This window comes from Cebus imitator, unplaced genomic scaffold (assembly GCF_001604975.1).
Source record: "Cebus imitator isolate Cc_AM_T3 unplaced genomic scaffold, Cebus_imitator-1.0 Scaffold22, whole genome shotgun sequence".
NCBI classification, from domain to species: Eukaryota; Metazoa; Chordata; class Mammalia; order Primates; family Cebidae; genus Cebus; species Cebus imitator.
Window position 1 is genome coordinate 5555397 of NW_016107337.1, and position 18518 is coordinate 5573914.

At 40.9% G+C, this 18518-nt stretch overlaps 1 protein-coding gene and 1 non-coding gene across 5 annotated transcripts in view; both read left to right on the forward strand.

Annotated features, from left to right (window-relative positions):
- ZNF704 (zinc finger protein 704) overlaps positions 1-18518 on the forward strand; it is a 238340-nt gene that overhangs the window by 202828 nt on the left and 16994 nt on the right. For all 4 annotated transcript variants that reach the window (XR_001822999.2, XR_001823000.2, XR_005198974.1 and 1 more), the window contains exons 5-7: positions 1671-1771; positions 6093-6360; positions 11193-11297. Coding sequence is in view for 1 of the 4 variants with exons in the window: in XM_017521858.2 (XP_017377347.1) it covers positions 1671-1771; positions 6093-6360; positions 11193-11297 (474 nt within the window). In the remaining 3 variants the exon portion in view is untranslated. The remainder of the gene's footprint in view (positions 1-1670; positions 1772-6092; positions 6361-11192; positions 11298-18518) is intronic.
- On the forward strand, positions 13602-13734 carry LOC119470112. Its single transcript, XR_005198986.1, has one exon. It is a non-coding gene; the product is annotated as a U8 small nucleolar RNA (small nucleolar RNA).

Consider the following 18518-nt stretch of genomic DNA (forward strand, 5'->3'; position numbering starts at 1 on the left):
ACTCCCATCAACAGGATATATCTCATTTCCTGCATCGATTATTTTTTACTTTTTGATAATAGCCATTCTGACTGGTGTGAGGTGGTATCTCATTGTGGTTTTGATTTGCATTTCTCTGATGATTAGTGATATTGAGCATTTTTTCCTTTTTTGTTTTTTTGGCCACTTGTATGTCTTCTTTGAGAAGCGTCTCTTCATGTCCTTTGACCACTTTTTAATGGGGTTAAAAAATATTTAATGTTTTTTTCTAGCTGTCTTTGTAATTTTATGTATTTACTTTAAACATTAAAAAACACTATTCTGAGAAAGATTCATAGGTTTCACCAGACTGCCAAAAGGGCTCATGGCAAACAAAAAATTAAGAACTCTGATCTAGTGGTTTTGCTGTCCCCTAATTAACCTTTGTGCCCTTTGCATCTAATCATCAGAGCAGGCTGGGGTGACACTGGGAAGCAGTTTATGGGAAAGGCTTCGAAGGAATGTGAGTCACTTCTCCATCAGCCCTAATTCAGTGATGTGATGCCACTTGACTGCAAGGGAGGGAAACAAGGTCTAGCTGTGTACCCAGCAGGAAAAGGAAATTGGGGCTTGGTGAACACATGGAAGTGGCTGTCACCATACCCAAGAGAACAGTCAGCAAAGAGGTGGCATCCCAATGACAAGGGACCTCCCTGGAGAAAACTCACTTTCTATAAAATTTACTCTCGGAAGCATAATCAACCCAGCAATAGCTGCTGTTGGTTGAATCATTATTCCTGTCAGCATTCTGTTAACTGATTCACTTCCATAATGTCATTTAATCTTCATAATAATGCTGTGAGACAGGTACTATTATTATTCCTATTTTATAAATAAGAGCACTGTGCGAAATAAGCCCAAAGTCAGTGCTCTCAATCATGGTACTGAACTGTTTTGGAAAATACTGCCCCAGCCTGAGCAACATGGCAAAACTCTGTCTTTACCAAAAATACAAAAAATTAGCTGGGCATGGTGGCATGTACCTGTTGTCCCAACTACTTGGGAGGCTGAGGTGGGAGGATCGCTTGAGCCCAGGAGAGACAGAGGCTACAGTGAGCCACAATTGCGCCACTGCACTTCAGCCTGAGTGACAGAGTGGGACCCCATCTCAAAAAAGAGGAAAAGAAAATACTGAGACCCTTGTTGAAGAAGGCAGAATTGTGTACTGGTGAGAGGATGCTTTCTGGAGCCAGAGTCCCTGGATTCGTATTTCAACTTTGCCAGTAGCTGGTTCATTGACCAGATGCTTACTACTGGAGCTTTTTATGCATCTGTAAAATGGAGATTAATATTAGTATCTGTCTTTTAGGATTAAAAGAGAGAAACACTTAAGGCTGCACCCGGCACATAGTAAGTGCTCAGTGAATGTTATCCACTGTTTTTGACAGCCGAAATGGCCCTGTGACTACCTTCGTGAACATGATCTGAAATATTCCAGCAGAGCTCATTTCTCATGAAGGATATGAGGAAATAACTGAGGTCACCAAGATACTCACAAACCTGGGGGTACCTACAACAGTGTGTTGAGTTATAGTCAAGAAGCTGGAGATGCTATTACTTTTCTAATGAAGGAAAAAATACGTGTTGGGATGACAGAAAATGTTGTTAGAAAATAGTTTCCATTTTACTATCACTGTCTCTCCCCTTTACAGAATTCTATGAAGGTGATGTTCAAATGCCTCTGGAAAAACTGTGGGAAGGTGCTGAGCACTGCTGCAGGTATCCAGAAACACATCCGGACCATCCATCTGGGGTAAGGCAGCCCTCTCTTCAGGGATGTGGCCTCTATCTGCTCAGTCTAGGGTTACCCACACTCAGAAATTGCACACCACACAGTGCCTTAAAGGTTCTAGACACTGGGCTGGCTTTGTCTTCCTAATCTCTAGAGAGATAGCCACTCCAGATGATCTAAGCCAGCATGGCACAATGGAAAGAACAAGGATTTAACAGCCTAGAGCCCAATTGGTTCACTTACTGAGTCACTTTAGGCAAGCTGCTACCCTGAGCCCCAGTTCCGTATGGAAATATATAATAATGTCAGCTCTTCAAGTGTGAGCACCAAAGATAAAATGTATGTGAGAGAGAATTGTAAAGTACAAAACACTAGGGTAACCTAGAATCTGTGATTGGACTTCAAGGGGTCCTTGAACCCACTAAAATTACCTGTGGAATCATTCGTTTTCCAGTGGAGAGTATTCATGTCTTTAAGCGCATATAGCCTAAAAAGGATTCAAGAATCATCACACCAATCGATGCTACTATTCCTATTCTTATGGCGCCTGACTATCTGGCTCAGTCGCTTTCTATTGCTCAAATAAGTCCTTTGTAAAATCTATACTTTTCCTCGTATTATATAACCACCTTCTAAAGGAAAAATAAAATGAAGGTTTAGGAGCCATAGCAGTTACAGATCGCCCCAGGGGGCAGTGGTATTCCATCAGTCTTGTGCTTTTTCCCTAAGTCTATCTTGTCCAGGGATCTGTGATTTAGAAGGGACCTTGAGAGGCTGTAAGTCACAACCAGTGTTCATAAGGCAAACACAAATGCGCCGCCAGGCTCCCATGTGCTTGGACACAGATGAGTACTCTCCACAAGATAAATGCAGAGAAATAAGTGCAACAGTCACTTTACCCAGCAAGGGATACATTTAGAAAATGCATCATGCAGGCCGGGCACGGTGGCTTATGCCCACAATCTCAGCACTTTGGGAGGCCGAGGCAGGCGGATCATCTGAGGTCGGGAGTTCAAGATCAACCTGACCAACATAGAGAAACCCCATCTCTACTAAAAAATACAAAATTAGCTGGGTGTGGTGGCGTATGCCTGTAGTCCCAGCTACTTGGGAGGCTGAGGCTAGAGAATCATTTGAACCTGGGAGGCGGAGGTTGCAGTGAGCAGAGATCGCGCCATTGCACTCCAGCCTGGGCAACAGAAACGAGGCTCCATCTCAGAAAACAAACAAAAAAAAGAATATGCATCATGCCCAACAAGTGGTATAGGCAGAAGGTAAAAATAACTTCTAAGGTGATGTTGCCAATCTACGAGGGTGGCTCCACAGTGACCATGGAGAGAAACAGGGATCCAGCTCTACTCATCCAGGCTGATGTATGGGGACACACCAGAGCCTTCCAAAGCATATTACCCATAGGTCACCAGGCACTGGGGAGATGGCCCGGCAGAGCTTCTCTGGCCAGAGTCTACCTTATGTCTAAGAAATACCAATCGAAATACCTGAGGGCAAAACACCCTCCTTCTGGTCCTCAAGGCTTCAGGGAAGGAAATCCTGCAGTGTCTCCCCTGAAATCTTACTGTCAAGACAATTCACAATGTAAGCAGCTCAGTTTTTTAAAGGTTTAGAAAGAACTTCTCAAAGCTATAGACAGGAGGTAAGGTATTTGTTTTAAAGTCTGTCCGCCCAGCAAATGGAGTCCTATTCAGCCCCATCAGAAGCACATGCTGTATATCTGTATTTATAGACCCTGTAAGTGGTATCACATTAGTCCTGTGAGCTTCTGGGGTGCCCTCACAGTGGGTGGATTCCAAAATGCAACCACTTTATTTGCTTTCCTAGGATCCCCTTTTTCCTAATGTGCTTTTAGAACTTCCCTGGTGAATTATGGTTGACAGCCTGCCAGGCACCACACAGGAATGGGCCTGTGTTAGCAGGACTCCAATGCCAATCTATGTTTATGAAGCCTGGAGCCTGTGCTTTGTCATGCAGTAGGGGAGAGAACACACCTTTGCCTTAATCCATGAGCTCAATGACGTGGCTATAGGATGATGGGACATTTTTAATGAGTATTGGCTGGTGAGGAGACGAGGAGGGAAACATGCCTAAGCCGGAAGAAAACAGGTCCTCGCCTCTGATGTATCTGCAGTGCACACCATGCCTGTATAAAAAGCACACACTTTTCTCTTCAGTCTCACTCCATTCTTGTACACCAGAGGCTGGTCCTGATTTATCCCCACGTGGGACACACAATGTGCCCCAGGCCTGTGTGTCTATTAGGAGCACTTGGCAGCCAGCAGCAACTCAGCCTGCCTTTAACTGGAAAGGAAGTGGGGACAGGAATAGAACAGACACTCGTTCTTCTTCCCACTCTCTGGGGTCTTTAATGGTATGCTGGTCACAAGGCCAAGCCCAGACAGACCTGATAACGATACAAAGACACCTCCCCAGTCACCTCAGCCTGGGAGCTCAGGGGAAATGGGGCTGGTCTAGGACAAGCCACTGATTAGAACAAACAGACCTGGGAAGACGTGAGGTGTAGATTTTTATGTTAGGTTCTCTGCAGAGCTCATTAGTGGGGAAAAGATATGTTCTGAGTCAGTGATCTGCTGCTGCAGTGAGAGGACACCCGTTCCCTCTGCCCAGCCATCCCGGAAAACCAGATTTCAAGAGAAGAAAAGCACAACTTCTCTATAAACTCACGAATCATCGAATACACATTTTCTGACATTATGGAGAATTATTTTATTTTACTCCAAAACTTTCTGTGGAAAAGTACAATGTTCTATGTTTCAGGGAGACGAACTGTGAGAACACCTAAGAAGCTACTTTTCCTGGTGATGGTAAAAATTGAGACCTTCTAACACAGTTTTATTTTTGTTTAATAAGCACTTTACATAGTGTTTATATTGTGTCAGTTCCTCTTCTAAGCACCCTGTATTTATTAGCTTAATTGTCACAATAATCAAGTACTATAATTAATTATCCCCATTTTATAAGTGGGGAAACTGAGGAACAGGGGCTACATGTAGGCTGCCAAAATCACACACACAACTAGAATGTGTAGGAGTCAGGGTTTGAACCTAGGAAGTCTGACTCCAAAATCCATTCTCTTTATCACTGTGCTGCAGCCACCTCAGCTCCATTCATTCACTCATTCATTCAGGCAATATTTACTAGGTACCTACCCTCTGCCAAATACACCGATATGTGTGGAGTGACATAGGATGAACAAAACACATCCCTAGAGAATCAGTCACAGTGAGGCAACAAAGAGGTTTAAAAAAATGCAGATAGGTACCCAGTTCTGAAAACCCCCAGTGGCTTCCACCACATTCGAATGCAAGCCAAAGCCATCACCATGGGCCACAGGCCCTGGATGTCCTTGCCTCTGCCTGTCACTCTCTGGTGTCCCGAGCTCTAGCCTCTGGCCTCTCTGCCAGGCCTGCCCACCTGAGGGCTCTGTGTCACTCCTCCCTGGTGTGTCCTCCCCACAGGTTCCACCATGGTCTCTCCCCAACTTCATCCAGGCAGGTCTCTGCTCAGACAGCACCTCCTCAGAGAGGCTTCCTCTGGCCACTCTATTTAAAATAGCACCCACCATCACTGATCCTGCTTAACAACTGTTATGCTGCTGAGTTTTTCTTTCTAGGACTTGGTAACACCTGATATATTAAATATCTATTTCTTTTTTCAATTTTTTTAAAATTTTTTCATCTCTTTTTATTTTCATAGATTGAAGGGTACAAGTGCGGTTTTGTTACCTGGCTGTGTTGCACCACAGGGGTGAAGTCTGGGCTTCTAGTCTAACCAGCACCCAAATAGTCAACGTGGTACCCCGTAGGTCATTTCTCATCTCTGCCTCCCTCCCACTCTCCCCCTTTCGAAGTCTCTAATGTCTGTTATTTCACTTTCTCTGTCCATGGATATACATTATTTAGCTCCCACTTATTAAATATCTCTTTATTTATGGGTTTCTTGTCTGCCTGTAAGTTCCCACTATAAGTTCTATCAGGGCAGAGTCTATATTTTCATTATATTTAATATAAAATATATATATTGTTATCAGGAGACCCTGGAACGGTGCCTGTACATAGATTTTCAGTAAATCATTGATGAATAATTGAATGAGTGAATGAATTAATGAATTAATTGCTTTAAGACATCAAGGAAGGGTTCCCTGGAAGTAGACATTGGGAACTGACTGCTGCAGGATAAGTAAGAGTTTGCAAGGCAGACAAGAGGGAAGAAAAGAATTCCAGATGGAGGGGGAAAGCATGTGCAAGATTTCAAGACAAGAAAACAGACTGGCTTAGTATGATTGTGTTACTCTCTTTTGCATTAGGCGTGTTGGGGATTCTGACTACAGTGATGGAGAAGAGGACTTTTACTACACAGAGATCAAGCTCAACACAGACTCAGTGGCAGACGGGCTGAGCAGCCTGGCCCCAGTCTCACCTTCCCAGTCCCTGGCTTCGCCTCCTACTTTCCCCATCCCAGACTCAAGCCGAACAGAAACTCCTTGTGCCAAAACGGAGACTAAGCTGATGACGCCCTTGAGCCGCTCAGCTCCCACCACCCTCTACCTCGTGCACACTGACCATGCTTACCAGGTGATTTGCAGGGGACTGTGAGAGCAATCACTTTGACCTTGACCAAAACCAGTGGCCATCTGGCCTATGAGTAAAAGATTCCTTGGTGGAAAACAGCATCACACACAGCAGCCCGGTAGCTTTGTTTCTTTTTTTCTCCCTTCAAAGCCAAGAACTCACACAGATGGGGTCCTATGGTCTAGTCTCAGATTGTTCAGTGCTGCCTGCAGATTCCATCCCATAGAGGCAGTTATGATGATAAAAATCCCTCATGTTACAGAGCCCTCAAAATGGTGCCTGGCACATTACATAATTACCTATTTTTTTTTAATAAGGCCAGGCACAGTGGCTCGTGCCTGTAATCCCAGCACTTTGGGAGGCCAAGGCAAGTGGATCGCTTGAATTCAGGAGTTCTAGATTAGCCTGGGCAACATGGTGAGACCCCATATCTACAAAAAATACAAAAATTAGCCAGGCATGGTGGTACGTGCCTGTAGTCCCAGCTATTTGGGAGGCTTAGGTGGGAGGATCACCTGAGTCCAGGGAGGTTGAAGTTGCAGTGAGCTGTGACCACTGCACTCCAGCCTGGGTGACAGAGTTAGACCCTGTCTCAAAAAAATAAATAAAAAGTAAGCATTGGGCCGGGCGCGGTGGCTCAAGCCTGTAATCCCAGCACTTTGGGAGGCCGAGGCGGGTGGATCACGAGGTCAAGAGATCGAGACCATCCTGGTCAACATGGTGAAACCCCGTCTCTACTAAAAATACAAAACAATTAGCTGGGCATGGTGGCGCGTGCCTGTAATCCCGGCTACTCAGGAGGCTGAGGCAGGAGAATTGCCTGAACCCAGGAGGCGGAGGTTGCGGTGAGCTGAGATCGCGCCATTGCACTCTAGCCTGGGTAACATGACATGAGTGAAACTCTGTCTCAAAAAAAAAAAAAAAAAAAAAAAAAAGTAAGCATTGGAAAGCTTTGGCACAATGGCAGAATCATACTCCAAATCTGGGACTTCATGCCCTGCCTTCTAAATGGATAATTAAGCATCTTAGAGTAGTGGTTCTCAATGTTCTGTAAATCAACAGTGCCAGCATCACCTGGGAACTTGTTAGAAATGTAAATTCTTGGGACCACCCCTTACCCTCCTCTGTCCCCTCCCACCAACTCTGTGTTCTAACAGGCCCTCCAGGGAATCCTGAGTCATGCTAAAGTCTGACAAGACCTTAGGGACAAAGCCTGCAAATTTAGGACATGGGTAAAACTCCTTTTTTCCCCCCAGAAATTACTTTTTTTTTTTTTTTTTTTTGACACGGGGTCTCACTGTTTCTCTCAGGCTGGGGTGTAGTTCACTGCAGTCTCCAGTTCCTGGGCTCAAGCAATTCTCCTGCCTTGGCCTTCCAAGTACCTGGGACTACAGGTGTGCACTACCACATCCAGCTAATTATTTAAATTTTTTTGTAGAGACGAGTTCTCACTATGTTGCCTAGGCTGGTCTCAAACTCCTGTCCTCAAGCAATCCTCCACACTGACCTCCCAAAGCACTGATTATAGGAGACACCATACCTGGCTATTAACTCTTTTAAATGTTGATTCGTTTTTATACAATGTTAATACATTCAAGTTAAAAAAAATATTTTCCCCATAATTCTCAACTACCTTATTGAACTTTTTAAAATCTCCTTTACATACTTGTAATTATGTTCTCCCACCCTTGTTTTATAAAAACTTTCCATTTAACTAAATAATATCCAATTAAATTGAAACACCAGATTGTTTTAATCATTCTTATTGTTAGATGTTTACTTTTTAATCTATTCTATTTTTCATCATTAATAACTCCACTGTAAACATCTCTGTGCCTGTAGTATTTATTTTTTCTTTAAATTCTCAGAAGAATAATTATTGAGTCAGAGGATGTAATATGAATGAATAGCTTGTGGCTCTTTCCAGTATACCAGTTGCAAAGCCACTGCCACTAGCAAATATTTGTAATCAGAAAATTACACCTATAGAGGAAAAATTTAGCCACTTATTTAGCAGACTTAAACTCAAGAGTAATGGAATAGAGCTAATATTTGAATTCCATAATAAATTTCATTCCTCTTATTATGTCGATCAAAACGAATAATTCATTCATCTTTATCACCATTGCACTTAGGTTAGAAATCACAGGAACCAACTTAAATCATTTTGCTCATCTATTTAATGAGAAAGTTGGAATACACACTAGTTGATCCACAAAGTCCTTCCCAAAGCATAAACTTACAAATATTGAGACTTTTCTGTTTATAGAAATTATAAATGTTCAGCATAGAAAATATTAAACACAGTAAGGAAACAAAATTAATTCCTAATTCCATTGACCCGAGAGCCCTTTGGTTAATAGTTTTTGTATGTACTTTAAGACTTTGTGCTGTGTTTTTATATATACAGTTTTTTAAAGGGATCTGTTGCAGAACTGTTTTTACTGTATTTTTTCTGTTTAATATGTCATGAACATTTTCCCATGCCAGTGAATCTTCTTCAACAACAGCATTTTAAAAATTGATGCCTAATATTTATACATATTTGCGGGGCACACATAACATTTTGTTATATGCATAGGATGTGTAATAATCAAATCAGGGTATTTTGAATATTAATCACCTTCTGCTTTTATCATTTCTGTGAGTTGGGAACATTTCCAGTCCTCTCTTCTAGCTATTTTGAAATATAAAAATACATTGTTGTTACCTATAGTCACCCTACTCTGCTATCAAACATTAGTTCTTACCCTATCTGTTTGTACCTACTTAACCAACATCTTTTCCCTCCTTGGCCCATCACATCCTTCCCCACCTCCCGTAACTATCATTTTATTCTCTACCTCCATGACATTAATTATTCTAGTTCCCATGTATGACTGAGAACATTTGTCTTTATGTGCCTCGCTTATTTCACCTACCGTAATGACTTCTAGTTCCATTCATATGGCTGCAAATGATAGAAAATCATTGGTTTTCATGGCTGAGTAGTATTCCATTGTGTTCTTACCACATTTTGTTACTTCATCTGTTGATGGACTCTCAGGTTGATTCCATGTTATCTTTGCTATTGTGAATAGTGCCACAGTAAACTGAGAGTGCAGGTATCCCTTTGATACATTGATTTCCTTTCCTTTAGATAAATATCCAGTAATGAGGATTGCTAGATTATATGGTAGTTCTGTTTTTAGATTTTCAGAAATCTCCATACTGTTTTCCATAATAGGTGTATTAATTTACATTCTCACCAATAGTATATGAAAGATCCCTTTTCTCTGCTTCCTCACCAGCATCTGTTATATTTCATCTTTTTAATAATAGCCAATCTGACTAGGGTGAGATGATACCTCATTGTGGTTTTGATAAGCATTTTTCTGATATTAGAGATGTTGAGCATTTTTTGATGTATCTATTGGTCATTTGTATGTCTTCTTTTGAAAAAGTTTTATTTGGGTCCTTTGCCCACTTTTTAAAGGAATTATTTGGTTTTGCTATTGAGTTGTTAGTAGTCTCTTGTCAGATGAATAGTTTATGAATATTTTCTCCCCTTCAATACGTTGTCTCTTCACTCTGTTGTGTTGTGCAGCTTTTTAGTTTAATATAGTCACATTTGTCTATTTTTGTTTTTGTTTCCTATGCTTTTGAAGTCTTAGCCGTAAAAATATTCTGGAGTGTTTTTCTTGTGTTTTCTTCCAGTAGTTTTATAGTTTAGGGTCTTACATTTAAGTCTTTAATCCATTTTGAGTTGATGCTTGTAAATGACAAGAGCTAGGGGTCTAGTTTCACGTGTTTGCATGTGGATATCCAGTTTTCCCAGCAGCATTTATTGAAGAGGTTGTCCTTTCCCAGTGTATGTTCTCATTACCTTGGTCAAAAATCAGTTGGCTGTAAATATGTGGACTTATTTCTTGGTTCCCTGTTCTGTTCCACATTTTATATATGCGTCTGTTTTTATGCCATTTTAACAACATTTTGAATGACTCTGTAGGTATATCATGATTTATATACCTACTTCCCTATTACTGGGCATTTGTGTTGTTTCCAGTTTTTTGTTTGTTTTTTGAGACAAGGTTTCGTTCTGTTGCCAGGCTGGAGTGCAGTGGCATGATCATAGTTCACTGCAAACTTGAACTCCCGGGCTCACATAATCTTCCTACCTCAGTCTCTCAAGTAGGTGGAGCTACAGGCACACACCACCAAACCTGGCTAATTTTTTAATTTTTAATAGAGTCAGAGTCTCACTGTGTTGCCCTCGCTGGTCTCTAATTCTGGGCTCAAGCGATCCTCCTCCTTCTGACTCTCAAAGGAATTACAGGCATAAGCCACCACGCCCAGCCCCAATTCTTTTTTACAATATATTGTTGTGCAATGAACATTCTTGTGTACATTTCTTTAGAATGAATTCCTAGAAGTGAAATAGCTAACACCCAGAATGCTAAGAATTTTGATATGTATTGCCAAATTACCTCCCAAGAACACTGTACCAGTTTACACCCACCCTCACAGTATAGCACTATTTCCCAATTTTATAGTGAAGAATTGTATTTCACAGGTATCCCAAAATAGGTATATGTATATATAATAAAATTTCTTTTCAGAAATCAGCAGTCAAAAACCATCTCTTTTTATACCTTAGATAGCTTGCTTAGGTATATATACGAAGTTTATTTCTGGCTACTCCCTTTAACCTTGTTTAATCTCTTCCTGATAGATAATTAGTCTAAGTTATTAATATAGCTGAGACCATTTCTGAGGTCCTCCTTTGGTAATAAGAGTTTAAGTCTCTGAAGGAAAACATTTCTTCATAACAGCTTTCTCTGTTTTTTATTTGACAGGCCACACCCCCTGTGACCATTCCAGGATCAGCCAAGTTCACCCCCAATGGCAGCAGCTTCAGCATTTCCTGGCAATCTCCTCCGGTCACTTTCACAGGCATTCCAGTAAGTAGGAAAAAAAAAAAAGCCAAAAATCTGGTCAAAGCCAATATAGAATAAATTTAGAGAACATATAGTAGAGGCATGCAAGAAAAATACAAACTGATATCAGAGTGCCAGAAGTAGTATATTTCTTATGTGATATTTGTAAACTCATCAGCAGGTATCACTTCTCTGCAAAAAGGTATTTTGACTGGTGTTTCAGAAAACTAGGAGAGTTTTAATGGTTCATAAACAACTTGTTGGAAATATATCAAGTTTTTTTGTGTGTTGATAGTGTATTTGTTTCCAAAAGACTATAAAATTAATAGCTGAACTCAGATCTTGTATGGAAAAAATGGTGTTTATCATTATAAGTAACTATAAAATGTATTACTTAGGAAATATTGTTCTGTATGTATATGATTTTAAAGGCTCAAACAAATACATTAAAATCATTTCTTCTTTCAAAGTCTGAATAATCCATGCTGATGGATAATCTGAAAATAAATGAGTGCTGAAATATGCAATCAGAATTAAGTAGGACATAAGAATTGATTTGACATGCTAAATGATTCATGTCTGATAAATCACTGTGAATTAACTTGATTCCTAACCATTCATTTAAAAATATATTGGGTTTTTTATAGTTGATCACAAATAGCCGTAGACATGCACACTGTTGACGTTCACAGTGGTGTATAACTCCTGATGAGGTTCGGGAAGTGGCTTATGATAACAGATATTAACCTTATTTTCTCTTCTCCACCCCCTCCCCAAGGACCTCACAAAAGCTTCTTATTGTCAACCACTGGCAACTCCCAGAGGTTTCCAGCAAAGTCTTAAGCCTTCTGTGGAGCTGATAAAAATGAAAGTGGCTGAATGAATTATGCTGTGCTCTGACGATGAATATTTATTAAATTCCATAGAGGAATAGCCAACAATAAAAAGCATACTGCTGGAAGCAATTTGGGAAATGGTGACTTCCAGAAAAGACTCTGGGAATGTGATTTGTAAACAATACCATGGGTCTGGAGTCATTTTTAAAGTTGTATTTTCATTGAATAGTGTAACTTCTAGTAGCTCTGCAAGAATGATCTTGTTAGTAGACATTAGAAGAGAGCAGCTTAGACGTGTCAGTATTAGTTTTGCTTCTGGCAAGAACACTGATCCACTGATGTGGGTGTCAGAGGTTAACAATCTGTCTGTTTGGGGCCTTTTTTTGGGTAGACATAAAAAGCCCCAGAGTGCCTCTTGATATCACTTTCGAGACAGCCTCTCTGTATTAACCTAAAATGGCTGCCACAAAGAATTATTGAGACCATCTATTCTGCATCCTATTAATTCATTCCTTTGACTTGGGAAGAATTTTCCATGGTGTATGGGAAGCATACACCATGTTGCTCATCTGGTACTATAGCATGTATATAAAACAGCCCAGTTCAGACCTCTTTCAGACTACCTGTGACCAAGCTGGAATGTTTTTCCCCTTTGCTTTTCTAATTAAATTTTCTTCTGAAGTATAGGGAAATCACTTGGAGGGGGCTATTTACTAGCTGCATGTCCTCCATGGTTCTTATATGTCTTACACAGTAGGGTACCAGCCGGGATACCTTATATCATTTGTTTTTCAACAATGGAATGTTAAAAATCTGCTACGGACACTGTATATTTCTACTCTCATTTCAGTGCCCTTCATTTTTTTCAGAATCCTTCATTTCACTCTGCGTTGGTTACCCGGGACATTCTAGACAAAAGGTTTGACAGAAAGTATATACCTATGATATATAAAATATTCTGTAGCTGGGTTAAGTAGGTATTCCACTAAAATCCTATGTGACCTTTTTTTTTTTTTTCTTCCCTGAGACAGGGTCTCAGTCCATAACCCAGGCTAGAGCACAGTGGTGCCATCACGGCTCACTGCAGCCTCAACTTCCCTGGGGTCAGGTCATCTTCCCCACTTCAGCCTCCTGAGTAGCTGGGACTACAGATGTACACCATCACGCCTGGCTAATTTTTGAATTTTTAGTAGAGATGGGGTTTTCCCATGTGGCCCTGGCTGGTCTTGAACTCCTGAGCTCAAGCAATCTGCCCACCTCAGCCTCCCAAAGTGCTGGGATTATGGGCCTGAGCCACTACGCCCGGCTGAAAGCTTCTAATTTATTTTTTCACCAGAGAATTCCCAATCTTGCTGATTGTGTAACCAGTTTCAGCAGAGACTTCAGATTGATTTTAGCAGTCAAGCTTGCCATTCCTATTTAAAGATAAAATAAAGGTGGGGTGGAATTTTCAAAGGCTTTTTACTCTAGGAAGACAAGAAGGTTACAACTGTCGTCAGGTGGGATAATCCTTACCTGTTCCTCCTTTGGAGGGCAGATAGAACACGATGATTGGAGATTCATGAAACGTGATTAATGTCTCTGCGTAATCAGGACTTGCAACACCCTGATTGCTCCTATCTGATTTTAAAAAAAAAAAAAAAAAAAAAAAAAAAAAAAAAAAAAAAAATAAAAAAAAAAAAAAAAAAAAAAAAAAAAAAAAAAAAGGCTACAACTAAGAATGTTCTTTATGTTGCTAAACTCTCTGGCCATGCTTTAAAAAAACATAATAAGCAGGTGCTTGCTGTCCTCCTCCTCCTCCTGGTGGGCTAGCTCTCATGACAGCCCACCCACACAGATGCAGGACTGTTGCACACCCATGGACAGGGTGCCAGCAACTGTCCCTGAATGCCCCAGGAGTGCCAGTCCGGCCCCTAGAAGATGGCAAGCCAGGTAGAATTTAAGAATATGTAAATTCTTACCTTCTAAATTGGTCTAATAGGGTTTTCAGACCAAATCTCTAAAGTTGTAAGTTATAATGAATTTGTATTAATGGTGGCTTCAATTGTATCCAAACTGAAGAGTAGAGAAGTTTGCATGTTTTAAAATGCTTTTCAAAAAAAATACCTTTTTCCTTGTACTCCAAAAAAATACCCTGAGGTTGTCAACTGTTTAGAGTTTACTTTTCTGCCACATCTTTGAGACTTGGTATTGAAGATGGATGCTTCTGTACACTTCCTAGAAAGTGGGAAAAATCCCTTTCTGAAAAATCCCAAGGGTTGCAGGTTTTTATTTATTCATTTGCCTATGCTAGATTTCCTGAACATTGGGTTTTAATAAGTTCCCTGGGTAAGACCTCTTCCTGGAGGTTTGTAGTGGAGAAAGCTGAACTGCATATTTAACAAATGTAACTGGAAGTTGTCTTTTGTAGCCTAAGGCTGTGAGTAGAAGGGTTGGAAAGAGAACATCCTTAATTACAACTTTCTTTGACATGTTTTTCCCTAATGACCTGCCTTTTCTCCTAATTATCTACATTTCTTTCTCTAGTTTCATGACAGAAAACTAAGAGCTTTTGGCCCCTTTATTAATCAGCTCAAGGCTGCCATAAAATACCATAGACTTGATAGCTTAAACAACAGAAATTTATTTCCTCACAGTTCTAGAGGTGTTGGCCAATTCAGTTCTGGTGAAGACCTCTTCCTGCTTGTAGATGGCTGCCTTCTCACTGTGCATGCACAGTCGAGAGAGAGAGAGAGAGAGCGCGCGTGAGCGAGCCAGCCAGCCAGGGAGAGTGAGTATGGAGAAGGAGAGCAGCAGCCTCTGCTATCCTTATAATTATTAGTGTCCTTATAATGTTTTTATAAGGACACTAATCACGTTGGATCAGGGCCCCACCCTTATGACCTCATTTAACCTTAATGACCTCCTTAAAGGCCCTGTGTCAAAGTACACCCACACTGGGGATTAGAGCTTCATCATATGAATTTGAAGGACACAAAAATTCGATCTGTAACAGCCACTAAGCAAGCAAGTATGAGCTAGTCAACCTGCTATCCAAGAGCAGTTCTAGAAGGCTTCAGGCTGTCGGGGAGGATCTCCAAAGATGAAACAGCAGAGCTTAATTGTCAAATGCTTAGCTGGTTTGAGGTTTCTTTTTTAATGCCTTGAGAGAAGGTTCAGAATTATATGAGGTTAAAACCAAGCCAGAGGCTTTTTTTCCCCCTCTTAAGAAAAAATTACAAGAAATTTCTCCTGCATATTTACAGAAGGGCATAGCGTCTCTAGTGTGAGACTTACTTGCAAATCCTGGCTCTGGCATTTGTGAATGCCATGTGACCCTTCCAGAGTAATATCCTCTACTCTAGTACTACTTTACTGAGTTGTGTCATTCACCCAGTGTCTGGCATGTGGCTGACATTGCAGATCTCTTACCATCATTGCTCCCTTTACTGGGTCTCAGCACTGTATAACAGGGGTCAGGGAAAGTGGTTCCACCTGTTTAGAATTGATTCCTGTAACACATATACTCAACACATGGGAGAGATTAGCCACATTTTTATAGACTATAATTTAGAATTCTTCAGACTCTTCTGAGGCCACACTTAACCAGTAGACAAACTATGGACATATAGCCCAATAATTTTATTTAATTAGAAATATTATCATATTGTACTATCCAAATACATTATATGCTTTATAAAACATGCCACAAAATAGAACTTAGAAATGGTTAAGAAATAAATTGAAATGCAGAGACCACTAGAAAAGAGAGTATTTGCTTTATGGAGCTTTATTTTAGGACACACATCACTTCCACCAATGATGTGGCAGGATGGAAGAGTGCAAAAAGCAGGGCTTTGACGTCATTCAGAAGTGAGTCCAAGGCCAGCTATGTTCATGTCAGACAACGGTGTTCAAATCCTGAGTCCACTGTTCACTAACTGTATAGCCTGGACAGTGCACTTAACTTCTCCATTTCCTCATCTATAAAATGAAAATGATGCCTATGACAGGGCAGTTGTGAAGATTAAAATAACATATGGAAGACACTTAGCTTATATAGCAGGCTCTCAGCAAATTACTTCTGCTACTTTTACCTCTGGGATGCTCTGCAGGACAGTTCCCTCCTCAAAAACTAAATTTCTCTATCTGTAAGATACAGATATAGATCGTTTATTTTGCAAGCTTGCTGCGAGAATTCAGAGAGATATCTACTTGCCTGTCTTCCACATTCGCAAGCACTGAATAAATGGTAGGTGACTGCCCCAGTTACTCCCTTGGTTTCTCCACCCTCATCCTCAACCAAAATAAGAAGCTGAAACACGACTATCTTGCCAAGTCTCAAGAAAAACTCACATGTCATATTGAGCCTCCCATTGAACTAAGCCACATACAGAAGTTTGAAGTAGGTCCTGTGTCTTGCTATGTTGTACCCTGTAGAAACGCATGTACTGAACTCTAGAGTTCAGAGAGCTATTAGCAGGAAGAAGGCCTTTGGCGAGGGGTCATGCCTGCAGGAGATGCATATTGTGGTTTGAAAGTGTCCCCCAAAGCTCCTGTGTTGGAAATTTAATCCCCAGTGCAACAGTGTTGAGCGGTAGAACTTTTAAGAGGTGATGAGTCAAGAGGACTCTACTCTCATGAATGGGTTAGTGTCATTATCAAGAGAATGGGTTTGTTATAAAAACAAGTTCAGACTTCTCTTAAGTGCACTGTTACCCTTCTACCCTTTGCCCTGGAATAACACAGCAAGAAGACCATTGTCATATGCAGGCCCTTCAACCTTGGACTTTTCAGCCTCCAGAACTGTAGGAAATAAATTTCTGCTCATTATAAGTCATCCAGTCTCAGGTACTCTGATAGCAGCACAAAACAGTCAAAGATCATCCATATTCCTCAAACTCTGTTCCTGGAATTTTCAAAAGCCAGTTCTTCATGCCTCCCCAACCCTGCTGCTTCCTCAACTTTCTCAACTCAGAAAGTGGTACCACTATCCCTCCAGCCATCTGAGCCGGAACCTGGTATACATACTTGACTCCTCAATTCATCCTTGATTCATCTAAAGATGCCATTTTCTTTGTGCCCCATCCCAACCCACAAGTCCTAGGCTGTGCCTCTAAACGACAGGCATTCAGCCCTTCGCCATCACTGTCCCCATACCTAGTCTAAACCACGAGTATGTTTTTGCCTGAAATACTGCAAAAGACTTTTTTTTAATATATATTTTATTACATTTTAGGTTTGGGGGTACATGTGAAGAACATGCAAGATTGTTGCATAGGTACATACATGGCAAAGTGGTTTGCTGCCTTCCTCCCCCTCACCTATATCTGGCATTTCTCCCCATGTTATCCCTCCCCAACTCCCCACCACCTGCTGTCCCTCCCCTAGTTCCCCCCGACAGACCCCAGTGTGTGATGTTCCCCTCACTGTGTCCATGTGTTCTCATTGTTCATCACCCTCCTATGAGTGAGAACATGCGGTGTTTGATTTTCTGTTCTTGTGTCAGTTTGCTGAGAATGATGGTTTCCAGGCTTATCCATGTCCCTACAAAGGACATGAACTCATCGTTTTTGATGGCCGCATAGTATTCTATGGCGTATATGTGACACTTTTCCCTGTCCAATCATCGATGGGCATTTGGGTTGGTTCCAAGTCTTTGCTATTGTAAACAGTGCTGAAATGAACATTCATGTGCACGTGTCCTTATAGTAGAACGATTTATAATCCTTTGGGTATATACCCAGTAATGCGATTGCTGGGTCAAATGGAATTTCTATTTCTAGGTCCTTGAGGAATCGCCATGCTGTCTTCCACAATGGTTGAACTAATTTACACTGCCACCAACAGTGTAAAAGTGTTCCTATTTCTCCACATCCTCTCTAGCATCTGTTGTCTGCAGATTTTTTAATGATTGCCATTCTATCTGGCGTAAGGTGGTATCTCAATGTAGTTTTGATTTGCATTTCTCTAATGACCAGTGATGAGCATTTTTTCATATGTTTGTTGGCCTCATATATGTCTTCTTTTGTAAAGTGTCTGTTCATATCCTTTGCCCACTTTTGAATGGGTTTGTTTTTTTCTTGTAAATCTGTTTTAGTTCTTTGTAGATTCTGGATATTAGCCCTTTGTCAGATGGGTAGATTGCTAAAATTTTTTCCCATTCTGTTGGTTGCAGATTCACTCTAATGATTGTTTCTTTTGCTGTACAGAAGCTGTGGAGTTTGATTAGGTCCCATTTGTCTATTTTGGCTTTTGTTACCAATGCTTTTGGTGTTACAGTCATGAATTCCTTGCCTATGCCTATGTCCTGAATGGTTTTGCCAAGGTTTTCTTCTAGGGTTTTTATGGTGTTAGGTCTTATGTTTAAGTCTTTAATCCATCTGGAGTTAATTTTAGTGTAAGGTGTCAGGAATGGGTCCAGTTTCTG